This window comes from Panicum hallii, chromosome 9, assembly GCF_002211085.1.
Source record: "Panicum hallii strain FIL2 chromosome 9, PHallii_v3.1, whole genome shotgun sequence".
Taxonomy (NCBI): domain Eukaryota; kingdom Viridiplantae; phylum Streptophyta; class Magnoliopsida; order Poales; family Poaceae; genus Panicum; species Panicum hallii.
The window spans coordinates 58,283,951-58,300,021 of NC_038050.1; the positions used below are offsets into that span (position 1 = coordinate 58,283,951).

The 16,071-nt window shown below is 47.5% G+C and overlaps 4 protein-coding genes across 4 annotated transcripts; all 4 read left to right on the forward strand.

Moving 5' to 3' along the window:
• Positions 1–3,200: 3,200 nt before the first annotated feature.
• LOC112873228 (cysteine proteinase inhibitor 8-like) lies at positions 3,201–3,692 on the forward strand. The gene has a single exon (XM_025936237.1). It carries the CDS (start codon positions 3,201–3,203, stop codon positions 3,585–3,587), a length of 387 nt encoding a protein of 128 aa, XP_025792022.1. The 3' UTR covers positions 3,588–3,692.
• Positions 3,693–4,397: 705 nt separating this feature from the next.
• On the forward strand, positions 4,398–4,760 carry LOC112873229 (cysteine proteinase inhibitor 8-like). The gene has a single exon (XM_025936238.1). It carries the CDS (start codon positions 4,398–4,400, stop codon positions 4,758–4,760), a length of 363 nt encoding a protein of 120 aa, XP_025792023.1.
• Positions 4,761–8,174: 3,414 nt separating this feature from the next.
• On the forward strand, positions 8,175–8,921 carry LOC112877253 (cysteine proteinase inhibitor 8-like). Its single transcript, XM_025941495.1, has one exon. It carries the CDS (start codon positions 8,181–8,183, stop codon positions 8,682–8,684), a length of 504 nt encoding a protein of 167 aa, XP_025797280.1. The 5' UTR covers positions 8,175–8,180; the 3' UTR covers positions 8,685–8,921.
• A 1,342-nt stretch (positions 8,922–10,263) lies between these two features.
• Positions 10,264–11,071, forward strand: LOC112876549 (cysteine proteinase inhibitor 8-like). Its single transcript, XM_025940680.1, has one exon. The coding sequence runs from the start codon at positions 10,351–10,353 to the stop codon at positions 10,753–10,755; it is 405 nt and encodes a 134-aa protein (XP_025796465.1). The 5' UTR covers positions 10,264–10,350; the 3' UTR covers positions 10,756–11,071.
• Positions 11,072–16,071: the final 5,000 nt, after the last annotated feature.

The window sequence follows — 16,071 nt, forward strand, 5'->3', positions numbered from 1 at the left end:
CAGTACACGGCAACAAGTATGCGCCAGTACAATTAGTTCTTGTACACATATAAATATTTGAAGGGAGATGAGAGGGTATTTCAACCCAACCCAAACTCATTCATATAACACATATAAATATTGATAGGGAGTTGAGAGGGTATTTCAACCCAATTGTAATTATTTTAGGTTTGCAACCATCACACTAAGACCTTTTATAATACAGATTATTTCCTAATGCGAAAAGTCCAGTTTACACTCTCGAACTATCGCAAAAGTCCGATTTTCAACCTTGAACTACAAAACCGGATAACATAAGACACGCAACTATCGAAACCGTGCAAATTTGGCCTTTTGGGTGATTTCAAAGGTGGTTTTGTAATTTTTTAAAAAATAAAAAAAATTCTAATTAGATCTAAAAAATTAAAAATAATCCATTTTAAATTAGAAAAATATGAAAGTAGTATCAAATTTTTTTAAAAAATATAACCTATCTATTATTGCTCTATTGAAAACTTATTTATTCAAAAATAATAGGCATAACTACAAGTAACCAAATACTATGAATATAAAAAAATAGATCCAAATAACTGGCAAGTAGAGTGTCAACAGATAGATTACATTTTTAGAAAAAAAATTATACCCATTTTGTATTTTTTATTTAAAATGAATTACTTATGAATTTTTAGTTTAAAATTGTATATTTTAAATTTTTACAAAATAAAAAACCACTTTTGAAACCATCCAAAGGGTCAAATTTGCACGGTTTCGATAGTTGGATGGCCTATGTTACCCGGTTTTGTAGTTGAAGTTGAAAATCGGACTTTTACGATAGTTCGAGAGTGTAAACCGAACTTTTCCCTTTCCTAATTTATATGGGTCACTTTTCAGTTAAAATCATTCAACAGTTGCCTTCTACTGAATATGATATGTTAGTAAGAAAGAAAGAAGAAGTTTTACATGGGAAAAAAAACTCAAGGAATGAAGAAATAAGAAAGGTTACATAACTTTTTCTAGCCATTGAGTCATCTAATGCTTAAAATGATTCTTTGCTTGAAGAATAACTAGAGCAAATTCCTTCCTGAAGTGAGTTCTGCAAGATGCTATTGTGGGACCCCCCCTAACAATGAGATCATTTTTCTCCATCCAGATTCACGAACTCATAAGAACAATAATGTCTATGAAGAAAGGGAGGCTGAATTCAATTCTGAATTACTTCAAGATTATGAATGGTTCATCAGTTTGATGCTGCAGGTTTAAGATCATCCATCATTCTTTGCCAAAAAATGAACGTAGGAAAAGATGGACGAAGGTTTCTTCCTCACTATCTTGATATAGCAAACAATCACCTTGCCCGAGATGGGTTATACATCTTTATACTTAAGTTATATGCATACAAGTAGTATGTATCAACCAATTCCATTCCATAAATCAAACTAGAAATCAAATGAGTAAGAAGGGTGGTTCATTCCATTCCTCAAACCAAACGCCCAATACATTAATGTCACTTAGCTTGTTGTGTAATCACTATTGAGATATATCAAGAGAAGTTTCAACGCAATTAATTTATTCCACTACATAGACCAGTTTTGTAAGATTTTCTCTATGCAAACAGTTCTTATCTAAATTCCTATTAGGCACAGTTAAGAATAAATGCACAATTTTTCTGCAAGCACCCAGACATTCAATGGGAATTCCAAGTCAGACGCTCTAATGGTTTGACGCAATGCACAAAAACAACTTCAACAACTTTAAAAATCATTGTTTGCAACATCAACAAACATGCATGAAAAACTCATTGCGTTCATTAAATTTCATGAGGAAAATTCCCACTCGAAGATTATTCCCTCATTTGTATGCCCAAATAAATAATCATTGAATAGGTACGTCCAGATAAAAATGATTTAGATCGTAGGACATCCAAGTAAAATAATAAAGTTCAGCTGATCACGGATGCACCACCATTAGTATGCTTATGGCATGTCATAGTTGTAGAGGCATGCCAAGAGACTTACCACCATGGTCAGATCAATTCGAATAGTTCATTGTTGCCACAAGATCCCACAAAACCTAATTGGTCGTAGTTGTATGCTGCCCAACAATATGGACATCATGAATTGGAGACAATTTTGTGCTCAGAAAATTAAGGTTTCCCGAGCTGACAATTGAAATTACGGTATATGGACGGCAGATAAAAGTTCATGAATTACGAGTTAAATTTTAGTTAGAAGTTCTGAAATTGATAAATCTCTAAAATTAAAGTTTTCTACGCCGCTGCAAGTTTCAGAGCTTGATTTGTTTGTCTCAATTTGAAGTCCCACTCTGTAAATTTGTATCATCTAATAAATCCCTCATTGAATCTCCAAGAAGGAACTCAAACCAACTTAATACGCCAAGTTGAAAAGATCCGAATCCTAGTTCCAATAACCGAAGTTTAAAGTTCCTGATCTCTAATTCTTTTCTCGCCATTGCAAATTTGCACAACTCAGAGTTTGTCACTGGTCAATGATGAAAGTGGGTCCCATGTGTCATCAACACACTGATTGCAAACAAGGGATTGTAAATTCCTTTAGTGGCAAGTAAGTAATTATCCCCACAAATCGAGAGGTTTGGTTCAATTGTTCAAAAACAATAGTAATGTTTATACATCGAGTTATCTCTTCTGGATGCACCCTTGAATGGTGTGTCTAGTTTTAGGATTGTCATAAATGGTAATAGCAACTGAAATTTGTAAATAATATACTGCTAAAATTGTTCGTTCAAAAATCAACAATTTAGTTGTTTACAAAAAGCTAGCCACATGTAGAGCTACCATAACTAGTTACTTATAATGCTACGGATCTGTTTTAGCAACCAATTAACGAATTAATTTACTACTATCAACGAATCAACGAATTAATTTACTACTATTTCTCTTTTGCCAGTGAATTGAGTAATTATTAATAGATATTAGCCGTACGTAGCGCATATAATAAAATGATGGTAAAAGGATTATAATAAGCAGCTATTAAATAGTACAGAAAGGATATATTTAGCAGGATTTAAAGACTGCCAGAATTGTGCTGAGAAACATATATTCTTGAGTGTTCACCCTGCTGACATCCAGTGTCTACTTAAGATCCACTTTGGCCCCTCCTACCCTGCCAACACCAACACAACTACACAAGTCATTTGGAACCAACTCCCAAACCTCTCCAAGAAACGAGAGATATTCCTTGACCATGAAGGCCATCAGCTCCTCCCTGCTCATCGCCGCCGCCGCTGCTGCAGTAATCGCGCTGTGCTCCGTCGCCCCCGCTGCAGCGGCGCGCGAGGCGCCGGCGCCGATAATCGTCGGCGGGTGGAGGCCGATCAAGGACGTGAACGACCCCCACGTCCAGGAGCTGGGCGGGTGGGCGGTGTCGGAGCACGTCAGGCAGGCCAACGACGGGCTGCGCTTTGTCAAGGTGGTGAGCGGCGACGAGCAGGTCGTGTCCGGGATGAACTACATGCTGCTGATCGAGGCGACCAGCGGCGCCGCCGGGAAGAGCGCGACGTACGGGGCGGCGGTGTACGAGCAGGAGTGGACCAAGACCCGGCGGCTGCTGGCGTTCGAGGCGGCGAACTGATGATCCGGGACGTGTACTCGCCGTGTGGTGGTGGCGTACTGGCGTGGGCTGCCCGTTTCTGGTTACATGGATTTTGAGATCGATTAGGGTTAATCTTAATCAAGAGCTGCGATCACCCGCGGTGTAACAAATGAAGTGCTGTATTGCACATCTTGGGATTATAAGGTTCAATATAAAAGAGTCTCTGTTATGAATAATTGGTTTTCTGAGTTTTGATCAAGCTTCTGGTATCGCTGCTCACCAGTGATGCAAGTTATATTTATTTTATATTATTATTGGATCGATTTAAAATTTTGATAAAATGAACTAGAATGGTATTATGCGTAATTAATTTAGGAGAAAAAATAAAATAAGGTAGTATGCAATTATTTAGTTGATCCAGAAAATATCATTGGATACCCACTTGCATCCCTACTGCTCACGCAAGCATCCGACGTCCGAAGAATTTTAGCAGGGTACGTTGAAACTACAAAAATTCACCGTGAAGAGCATGAGATGATTCACATGGAAATTAAAATTATTTACTCCCTGTCATCATCATAGGTTAAAAAAATCTTATACAATTGTTCCATCATTTTTCTCTATCCCTTAGATATCTATACCTGCGAGGTCCTACTCGCCGGATAGAGATAATACGAAGATATTGTTCGAGTCTTTGAGAATCGTGACAACCAGGGGCTTGCCGGACCGTCCTGAAGAAGATTTGAGATTTCGACCCCCCTCGTTAAATTCCAGCGTCCCGCTTCGTGCCTTCGACCCGACACGCCCTCCTCGCAAGTCACAAGCAGAGAACTGGCCTCCCAGATAACCATGTCCGTGAGAGCTCTCCTAGCTGCGATCCTGCTCGCCGCCGCAGCCGCCGCCGCGGCGCCGGCAGCGGCGACGCGCGCACCCCGTTGCGGGTGGAGCCCCGTCAGTGACGTGAGCGAACCCCACATCCAGGAGCTCGGGAGCTGGGCGGTGGCGGAGTACGCCAGACGGGCGAACGGCGGCCTGCGGTTCGGCAAGGTGACGAGCGCCCAGGAGCAGGTCGTGGACGGGGTGAACTACAAGCTCTTCCTCGACGCGGCCGACGCCAGCGGGGGCGTGGCGGACTACGGGGCGGTCGTGTACGAGCAGGAGCGGACCAACACCCGCGAGCTCACGTCCTTCGCGCGCGCGCCGGCCAAATGATGACCAGGAACGTGGCCGGGATGGCCGGCCGGTGCCAGGAGTGACGACTGGGTAGAGACGTAGAGTGACTAAGCTATGATATGCTCTTGTCGTAGCTCGAGTTAACAGATTTCAACAAGACATCTCGGCAAATTTCTATTTCGATATCTTAATTTATTTGTGGAATATAAGAATAACAGTTTCTACAACTTGAACGAGTTAACAGCTTATACCGTGCGTTTTATGAGGCACATGAACCCACCAGGTAGAACGATGCTACGGGGCGAGCTGAGTATCTAACGTGGTACTCTTTTTTTCTTTTCTTTAAACGTGATTATGTTAAAATAAGAAAAAAGCCCGGATTGGGCTCCACGACAACGAAACATACCGGTTGGATTAGTAAATCTTTCCAATAAAATAAAAAAATAATATCTTCGTTCACTCACTATCAAAAATAAAATTATTATTGATTAAGTTTTTAGGTATATATTAATATCTATAATTCTAGATAAATATACTATCAAAATATATTTTATAATGGACTTGATGAAACTAATTAAACAGACATTGTAAATGTCAGTACTTTTCGTGAAAACTTAATCAAATTTATAAAAGTTTGTTTTAGTACAAACCTAAAGTGAATTATAGTTTTGAATAGAGGGAACATGACTACATTTAGAGACTAATCTAAATGTATAAATTTTGAAATAGAAAAACTCAGGTTTAAAACTATTGACTTAGGAAAACAATTCTTATTTATGACCAGCGAAGAGTATCATGTTGGTGAACTCGCGTCTTCTATGCTTTCTATTCCTTCTATCCATATTAGCTAATGGGTGGAAAACAATTTCTTACGTGTAGATTGCATCTCTTAATATCCAAATAGAAAGCCGAGACTGAAAACATCACCTTCTCCTATGATTTACTATTAACAATAAGCCAAGTCCATACATACGGAGTATATATTCTACTCATTTCGGTCACAAATGTTATTTTCAGACATCTGTATGGTCATCAAAATACAACAATAAAAGAGTCATTTTTGTTACAAATATTTGTTAAACATAATAGAAGTATACTTCTATAAAATAGTTTCAATAAAAATTTACACGTATATATTCAAATATCCACACCAAACACACAAAGGGTGATATGCAAACAAATCTTGAAATTGTTAATATAACTCTAAAATGTCACTTGTGACTCAAGGTACTAATAACATTATAAGGTAAGAAGGTATTGTCAAACCCGGGCCTATGGGTCTATTGGACTGCGCATATGGCATAGGTATGGACTTTCTAGGATGAGGCGTGTAACATGTCTCGTACTTTATACCTATTGTAGGCTATTCGGCCATGAGTAGGACTAGTCGGAACAGAAGGAAACTATCTGAGTAGTATTTAGGTAGGACTCCTAAACTCCTATCTGGCTAGAATATCTGTAACTCTGTCCCCTCAGACTATATAAGTGCGGGCAGGGACCCCCTCCAAACCAATCAATCATCTAAGGCAATACAAAACACCACACAGAACATAGTGTATTACGCTTTTGACGGTCTGAACCTGTCTAAAGCTTCATGTTCCTTGCACCTTCGAGATCCAGATCTCGGCGACACCCTACCTACAAGCTAAGAGTATCTCTCGGTGGGCTTGGCGATAAAACACTGACAGCTGGCGCGTCAGGTATGGGTGATCAACGAAGATCCCCTGGCGAGCTCGATGGCCGTAATCATCGACTGGGTGGGTCGTTTCTGATATTGATATTAAATGATTTATGTGTTGCGGACAACTAAACACAAATCAGTTTCTTTTTTTCCATCTTCGCATGGAGCGTTTCTCGGCGGCAACAAACTGAGCCGGGACTCGTCAGCAACGGAGACGACATAGTCGTCGGGTCGGTTACCTCTCAATCTATAAGGAACTGCTGACTTCAAAAGATGGAAGCATGACAACTCGGTCCGGCAAATTGGCCTGTTATGTGCCGAATCCGACTCGACAAAAACAGATAATAGAATCTTTCCTTTTCATATTTCTATTTTTTAGAAACACAGGCGAACAAAAAACCAGGCAAGATGCCGCGCCCTACAGACAGCGGGATCAGCTGGCAGCACAGCAGAGCAAGCTCAGACGAAAATAGCCGGTACAGGTTCAGGCGACATTATTACAGAGTTTGTGCGGAGGAAAATATCCAACAGCCAAAGAATCAGCTTGGATCACGGATTGCTCACCAGCTTGAACTTCTTCAGGAAGCGATTGCCAAGGGGTCTTGAGGCGAACCTCCAAGGAGTTGCACCATCGGTCGATATGCTCCTCTGAAGATATTTGAAGCAGGGGTCTCCACTCCTTCATGCACATCCACAGTTTTCTAAAAATAAGCTTGACGTCTGACGACTTCTGCCCTTCTGATTAGCCACAAACACCAAACAACTCCTGCAGAGATAGCGTTTATAGCTTTAATTTTTTTTTCTCAGCAATCCACTTGCTAGCCATATCTGTGTAAGAGGCAATGGCAAAACCATTAAACTCGTACAAACAGTTCCAAGCTTGTTTAGCCATAATGCAATCAAAGAAAAGATGCTGGACAGATTCAGGTTCACTACAGAATTGACATAAAGGGGCTTCTCAACCCCTCGTTTTTTCAGGTTATCAACAATCATTAGTTTGTTATTAGACAACAGCCAAAGAAAGACACGTACTCTAGGGGACTGTTATTTTCCACACTGCAGGGATAAAAACAGGCTGCACACCCTTGAAATTGATAATGGCATAGAGAGACTAGGGAAGAATAAATTCCATTACTATTATATACCCAAACTAAAGCATCACCACCAGAAGTATAAGACACACTACTAACAACTTCCACCAGCTCATACCATCTTTCAAGCATATCTTCATCAAAGGTTCTTCTGAAAGTGAGTTTGACCTCATGTTCATCCCAGATATTGTTCAAAGTCACACCTACTTGATTGCAGATACCGTACAAATCCTAGAACTGGACAGCTAAGGGGGAGTTACTAAACCAGATATACTCCCAAAATCTAATGTTAGAACCATCACCTACACTCCACCTATAACCAAATTTCAAATCTTTTGCCACTCCAATGATACCTTTCCAAAATGTTGAAGAGGCAACATTGGGAAGGCAGAAAATATCGGTGGCATTTCTCATGCCAATCTTTTATTTTTACGATTATTCAGTACATGCACACTCACCTAACGTAGTTAAAATTTCATCGAAGTAAAAATCGAGAACTTCAATCTTGTTGGCAAGTGCAGAGAAACAAATCAAAATAGAGACTTGACCAGAAGTCAGCGCTCAGCACTGCATCTGCGACAAAATCCAATCCCCGCCGAATCGCCGGATAGAGACAATAAGGAAGATAGATATGAGAAGATGCAGGACAGCAGGAGGCCGTCGGCCGAAACCAGGGGCTCTCTTCAGATGTCCTTGCTGATCCCGCCACGTCATCCTCGTCTGATTTCGGCTCGTCCCGTAGTTAAATTCCAGCGCCCCTGCTTCGACCCGACACGTCCTCCCCATCGCAGGTCACAAACCAAAACCACCCAAACCATGTCCAAGAGAGCTCTCCGCCTGGCCGCGCTGCTGCTCGCCGCCGTCGCGGTCGCCGCCACACCGGCCGCGGTGGCGGCACGCGTGGGGCCGCCGCTCGCCGGCGGGTGGAGCCCGATCAAGGACGTGAGCGACCCGCACATCCAGGAGCTCGGCGGCTGGGCGGTGGCGGAGCACGCCAGGCTGGCTAACGACGGGCTGCGGTTCGGCGAGGTGACGGGCGGCGAGCAGCAGGTGGTGGCCGGGATGAACTACAAGCTCGTCCTCGACGCGACGGACGCCGACGGGGCGGTCGCGGCGTACGGGGCGTTCGTGTACGAGCAGGCGTGGACCAACACCCGCGAGCTCATGTCCTTCGCGCCGGCGAGCCGCTGACCAGGAACGTGAATGGCGGCGGCCGGTTTCTTGGAGTCACCTGTTAACGATTGGGTTGCCGTAACTATGTGATGCAATTACGGGGACATCCAAGCTTGCAGATATGCTCTTTTATGTAGCCATGTCGTGAGTCGAGACTTCAATAAGCCACCTTGGCATCTTTGCTACATCGATCTTTATATGCTGTATCCTAGTTTGTGCTGCAAAATATATAGTCTAGCGCCTCTTCACTCTTCAGTGTGCCTGCCTGTTTTAAAATATAATATTAGTAGAGGTAATTACCACTATTTTTTTAAAAAAAATGGCCGGGAGTATATTTGTTTTCTCCACATATTACATAATCTAGCTTATTGTTGTAGTACAATAGGATAAAATGTAACGGATCATCTAAATAATAATCTAAAATAAATTAGACCACTGTAGCTTATTTCAAATTATTTTGGTGATCCTCTCTCTTCTCAATTTAATTTAGGGCCAGTTTGGCAGAGCTCCCAGAGCTGATTCTCTGCTAAATCCAGCAAGAGCTCTGCCAAACAGTTTTTCAGAGAGAAGTGATTCTCTGAAATGAACTAAGAGGCCGGGAGCTGAAAAAAGTAGCTTCTCCTGATTCTGTGAAGTGATTCTCCATCCTGATTTTAAGAGTTTATGCTAGAGAATCAAAGAGAATCATCTTCAGCCACAGAATTATTTCTTTTAAAGAATCAGCTCCCACAGAGAATCAGGATCAGTTGGAGCTCTACCAAACTGGCCCTTATTCTCTTATATCAACCTGCTTCCACCACTAGCTCACCGTACCAGGCGCCAGCCCTCCCCTCTCCTCAGCACGCGACTTGGTGTTGTCACCTCCATAGTGCCTCCACTTCAATTATCTTGCATTGTGTGTGAAGGGCGGAAGGGTATGGAAAAGCAACACATGAGGTAGGGATGGTGAGAATGGCGCAAAGAGTTCGCATATGAAACACGAGAGGAGTGGCGTGGGCACGTGGCAACTGAACACTGCGAGAGCTTGACTATATATATGTGTGACACTATAGATGTTGTAGTACAAAGAGTAGGTGATGTGGCCAAGCAGAAGCAGGGCAAGACAACCAAGAAGTAGGATGATGATCACAAAAGAACACAATCAAGATATCAAACCAGGACATATCTGTTACATTATGAACGGGTCTAAGATATGGGTCCATTTTATTGGCAAGATATTTCTTTTCCCCTTGCATTACCAAAGGCATATCAAACTTTTATCCGACGAGCGTAGCCTTTGGTAAAGCTAATCAACATCGCTCAGCAGCTGCAGCTTGAATGTTTATAGAAGTGCCCTCAGTTTTACGCTGGAATACTGTTTAGTTTTGTCACTGAATTGATCTATGTGCTTCATCCGGTGGGGAGGCAACGCAACAATCATCGCCGCGCACCCTGATTTCCGCGTGCGACGGCGCGAGAGCATGTGGCGAGGGCGACAGGCGTCACGGGAATCCCTCCGTCCCCGTCGCCTCGTCACACGGTTTCAGAAAAAAAAATCATTTTTTCTTACCGAAAAGGAAAAGCAGAGACTCGGTTTAAATGCAGCAGCAGTCACGTCTCCCAGATCCCCCCACCGTCGCGAGAGGCAAGACAAGCCCCTCTTCCTTACTCAATCCCAATTCCCAAGCCCCCACGCGATCCGGCCATGGCCAGACCCCTCCTCCCCCTCCTCCTCCTCCTCGCCGCCCTCGCCGCAGCCGCCGCCTTCGCCGTCCCCGCCCGCGCGGCGCTGGGCGGGGGTGGCGGCGGCACCGGCCCGCGGGTGGGCGGGTGGAGCGCGATCCCGGACGTGAGCGACCCGCGCATCCAGGAGCTCGGCGAGTGGGCGCTGGGGCAGGCGAAGCGGGCGCGGCTGGCCGGCGAGGGGCTGCGGTTCCGCCGCGTGGTGCGCGGGGAGCAGCAGGTGGTGGCCGGGATGAACTACCGCCTCTACGTCGACGCCGCGGACGCCGCGGGGCGGAGCGCGCCCTACGTCGCCGTCGTGTACGAGCAGGGCTGGACCAGCACCCGCGAGCTCGCCTCCTTCAACAAGGCGCCCCGCGCGCACTGAATCACCCGTCCCGTATCGGCGGCCGGCGTCAGTGCCCTCTCCTCTCCATCTGCGAGTGTATCCTGCTAGTATATGCTGCGACCTGCGAGTGAGTGAGTACTGCGTTTTACTACTAGTACTAGTTGTTGTTTTGGGGATTAATCTGCGACCCAGCCATGTGGATGAGCATGCGCGTAAACGTAATCGATCGAGGCTTGTACGTGCTAGAACTACAACTGCTGGACTGTACTCCCCATAATGATGTAATCAAGGGTTTGTGCCTGTGTTGGCTCCTGTGTTAATGGAGTTGTTGTCGTATGGATGGTGTTCGTCTGTACCTGGAGTGAGTGGCTTTACGAGCCACAGTTTGCGTGCTCATCTTCTGATCTCTTTTTTTTTAATAATTCCGGGAACAGTATAGGAGGGCGCGTGAAGCCTCCGTGACCGGACATGCATATGCTCCGTGCTCGTGTACGCATGCCGCGGACTTGTGTCAAACAGCTGGAGCGACTCGGATGCACATCTTGCGTGCTTTCGTAGTCTAGGAGATTGTACGTGGACGTCTAATTCTTTTTCATTTTGTCTTTGGCGCTTGCATTGCGGTCATTGAGCGAGTCCGTGCCGTGGGCCGCAGTAGCCCACGGATCGGGTAGGCGCGGCGCAGAATTGCCTTGCAAGGCACACGGGTTGCTTGCGGTCTTTGTCGTTCAGACAGATGCGATTCATCAGTCTCGATCATGTCTACCGGCACACAACTGTGAGCAGCTATACGCCCAACTGCCCAAGCCGGAGGGATTGGATTCAAATTTCAAAGTCGAAACCCACCGCGTACATTGTGAGAGTAACGAAACTAAGGTAGTATTTGGATGTAAATATTGAAGGCTAAAATTTAAAATTGGTATTTGAGTGCAGCTAATATCAGCTGTTTGGATGTTCTCGAAATTGGTATTGGAAATATGTTTAAATGTCAAATGGTATTCAACATGCTCTTCCACCCTTTCCCACGATTCTAAGCCCAACCCCTCTTTATTCGCTTGCATTCACCGCACCCCTTCTTTCTTGGGGAAATTCCCTGGAAGGTCCTGAAGCAAATGACGCTTCCTTCTATGGTCCTGCAAAACCGAGACGCTCTTCTGTGGCCTCCTTTTTATTTTCGTTCCCTTCCACGGCCCTCCCGTTACTTCTGCAGTTAAGTCCCAGTTAAGTGACTGTGAAAAGACCGTAGTACCCCCAGTTTAAGTGTAGTAGCAGTTGTACATCAAATACCATAGTTTAAGTGTAGCAGCAGTAGTACAGGAGGCTTGCAAGGCACACGGCAGCCCGCCGCGCGCCGCCCGCAGCTCGCCGCCCGCCGCGCGCCCGCCCGCAGCTCTCGCCGCCCGCATGGCGCCCGCAGCCTGCCGCCCGCGCGCCCGCCGCCTGCCGCCCGCCGCGCTCCCGCCCGCGCGCCCGCCGCCCACCGCCCGCCGCGCGCCGCGCGCCCGCCCGCAGCTCGCCGCGCCCCTGGGCGCCGGCCCTCCGCGCGCCGCGCCGCCCCTCCGCACCCCCCCCCTCCGCGCGCCGCGCCTCCGCGCGCCGCCCCTGGGCGCCCCCTCCGCGCGCGCCTGGAGGAGAGGGTGAGAGGCTCACGGGATAAGATCAGGAGATGGGATCGGGGCTGTGTGTGGGAGTAGCAGGGGGTATTTCAGTCCAAGAATTTTGGCTTCTCACCTCAACCCTCAAATCTTAACAGATTGACCTAACAGATGTAACGGGAAGGCCATAGAAGGGCACAAAAATATAAAGAAGGCCATAGAAGGGCGTCTCAGTTTTGCAGGGCCATAGAAGGAAGCGTCATTTGCTTCAGGGCCTTCCAGGGAATTTCCCCTTCTTTCTTCCCCGCACGCCTCAGTCACCATGGCGCTTTCTCCGCCGCCGCTCTGCTCCCCACGCCGCTCCCTCCTCTCCGCTCTGCTCTCCCACCACCGCACCGCTCTTGCGGAGCGCCGCTCTCGCTCGGACCTCGCGTCGCTCCCAGTCGAGCGGGCTGCTCCCGCTCTGGGGGCCGCCGGTCCTGGTGCGGCGCTGCCGCTCCCGCTCGAGGGGTGCACTGCTCCCGATCCACCAGTCGAGCGAGCTGCCACCCGACGCGTGGGCCTGGGCGCTACGTCAGGCCGCCCGCCCGCTGCTCCCAGCGCCACGCTGCCACGGCCGGCTGCGCCGCTCCTTCGACGACCGCCCGCCCGCTGCTTCCAGCGTCGCGAGAAGGTGATGGATAGCACGATGGATGCGCTGGAGCGTGTTGAATTCCATCTCATAGATTCATCGACATCCAAACAGTCACTTTGGTATCGTAACTCATTTCCAATACGAGCCGGATTTGATATTGAACTCAATTCAATGTCAAACTCTTTAATATCGACATCTAAATATACCCTAATACTATTGCAAAGCTACGGGTATGTTTGGACCCACTTAGATTGTAGGGTGGTAGTCTCAGGACCGGTAAAAGCTCCTCCCTTGCTCCTAGACTTTGCTATACATCTAGACATAAATATATATTTAGATAAATAGCAAAAACTATGTATTTTGAAAAGCTAAAATGATTAATAATTTAAGATGAAGAAATATGATAAGTCAGCTTGCGCGATTCCAAGATCTTGCCTTGTTGGATTATTGAAGGCGAACTACAATTTTAGATGTTCCTATTACAGGCTCGATTCCACGGTCTGAGTTTGTGTGCAAAGATTTTAGAGTCTGTTTGGCATGGCTCCGCCGATAACAGCTCCAACTCCATGTCACGCTAAATAGTACTATTTTTTTAAACAAAGGTAGGAGCTCCGCCACTCAACTAAGATGAAAAAATTTATGTAAAAAAGTTAGCCGAATGAGATGCCAAATAGGACATCCGCGAGGCTAACCAACCCACGCGACGCGGCTGAGTGTAAACACGACACACTGCCATGGATCATCGTTGCCGAGTATGGAAGCAATGCTGCTAGCAGCTCCGACTTCCCATGGCAGGCCACCCACGAGCCATCCACCAACTGCCCCAAAGCAAACGCTCCCAACCGGTTATCGTTGCCAAGCTCAAGCACCCCGCGAAGAGCAGCTTCGACTTCCAAACATGAGCCCACGCCTCGCCCCCAGCCGTTGCAACCCCCCAGTAGAGTCCAAGCCTTCGATGGACGGGTCTCGCCGCGTGTCATCGTTGCCGAGCCACATCCCCGACGCTACAGCTCTGTCTTCACATTGCAAGACCCACCTCCATGCGACAACCAGACGCCGAGAAGCAAAGCACAACCACCGAAGGAGACTCCGAAGCCACGACGAAAATCCAAACGCGACGCCTTCAGGAAGGGAGCGACGCTGATGGCGCCACCGTCGCAGGGTTTTCACCCTTGGATGAAAAAGCTAGAGAGGGATACGATGCCCCCAACAGGGAAAGTGGCACCCACCAGCGTCGCCGTCGCTAAGGCTTTCGCCCAAGACCCCACTAACGAGAATGTCGGACCAAGAAGCAGAACCCCTCGCCATCCATCATATTCAACGCCGATGTCCCGCCGCCCACGGAAGCCCCTTCGAAGGGGCATCGACGCGTTGGCTGCATGCGGCAATCGCATAGCTGAGTCGGCCATCACCCCCCTCCGACCAGGCAACACATGAGGCCGGACCTGACTCCACCGCTCATGTGACACCACCGCACGTCGAGGCCATCTCCGACCACCGCCGCCGGCACCGGCACTCGCTACCGGCACCGGCACTTGCCGCCCCCGCACCTCGGTGAGCCAGTAGTGCGCCCCCCTACGAGGCCGGTCCGGCACCGCCGTGCCGCACCCCCGCGAGCGACTGAGGCCCGCACACCTGCCGCCAAACCGGTGCCCCGACGCTGCCCGCACGCCCGCCGCCGCTCCCCGACCGGGCCCAGCGCACGGACCCCGAAGCGGGCTGCGAGCAGCCAGATCCGGCCACGGGAGCACCGAAAATGGCATGACCGCATGAGGGGTCGGATCTGGTGCCCCGCCGCTGGTGCTCGGCCGCCGCCACGAGGCCTCGACGGGAGAGGGAGGAGGATTGGAGAAGAAGAGATCCCCATCGCCACCTTCATCGTGCCCCCTGGACTTCCAACAGAGCGCTCGGGCGGCGGCGAGGGCGGGAGAAGGAGGAGGAGAGGGCCTGGCGGCCGGCGATGTGGGTTTCCGCCCGAGCCGCCCTAGCGCGACGCGGGGGACAGAAGGCTCCGAATGTATTTAGGGCAAGTACATTACTACATGTCAGTGGTATTATATGTTGTTTCATGCAAGTCCACGTAGGATTTCTGATTAGGTAGTGAAGAGAGGGAGGAGAGAGTATAAGGTGATTGTTTCGCGAGACAACTGCCTCATAGGCTAAAATTTAGGACTATGGGATCACTTTCTCATCGTTGTACGAGTTGTTATTGCCATGCAACTCATAATATTTTTTTTCTATGCACAAATTATGAAATTATGTATTTACTATAAAACAGTTTATAAGGCAATCTATTGTATATATTACCTGTTTTATCATCCTAAGATGACGTGGTAATGCATAACACTACCTATTAAACTACACCAATATACTTGCCCTTTCTATTCCTATTATCATTCTGTTCGTCTGTACCTAGGAGATGGGTCAGTAGGGATTTCACGTGCCACTGTCTGCGTGCGCGTCTTTGATATTTCTAGAACAGTAGCTCGGCGCGTGAAGCCTCCGAGATCGGATATGCTTGTGTGCGCGTTGGGTTCAGTACTCTAGTGTCAAACAGCTGGAGAGATTTGGAACATGGATGCTGCGAGTGTGAACGTCTTTTTCTATAGGTCGTAAACAAAGTCCATCAAGGGGTCACGGAGTTGTGGTGTCTACCAAATTGTTTCCTGTTTTGCGTTTTGCGCTTGTTGCGTCGAGCGAGGTCGTCGTCGGGTCGGGTCCTTCCTCTTCGATCCGGTCAGCCCACGGTTGGAGTGGGCATGGCGCAGAATCAACTTACGGGCCACGCTAGCCCGTTTTGGACGAGGAGCTAGGCACGATGGGACCAGTCTCGGTTTCGGCCGTGATGGCTATATGCTTGGAGATGAACGACAAGTGAAGTACCCGCAGCATGCAGCATGATAGATGGCCCATCGAATTAAACCCAAGGGATTGGATTCATCGTCGCCCACTCGCCCACACGGCGACGGACGGACCACGGCAGTAAGGTTCGGGTTCCACTTCCACCGCTGCAGGTAAGCATATTCGATCCAATGAGCCATGTTTTGAGTGGAAGCGGTGATGTATCTCTGAGTATGTATGTTTAAGCCATGTTTTATTATACTATAAGCATATATGATCTAATGAGTA

What these genes read in the sequence shown, in the direction of transcription:
- LOC112873228 (XM_025936237.1), top strand. Translation starts at nt 3,201, where the DNA reads ATGAAGGCCATCAGCTCCTCCCTGCTCATCGCCGCCGCCGCTGCTGCA.
- LOC112873229 (XM_025936238.1), top strand. Translation starts at nt 4,398, where the DNA reads ATGTCCGTGAGAGCTCTCCTAGCTGCGATCCTGCTCGCCGCCGCAGCC.
- LOC112877253 (XM_025941495.1), top strand. Translation starts at nt 8,181, where the DNA reads ATGTCCTTGCTGATCCCGCCACGTCATCCTCGTCTGATTTCGGCTCGT.
- LOC112876549 (XM_025940680.1), top strand. Translation starts at nt 10,351, where the DNA reads ATGGCCAGACCCCTCCTCCCCCTCCTCCTCCTCCTCGCCGCCCTCGCC.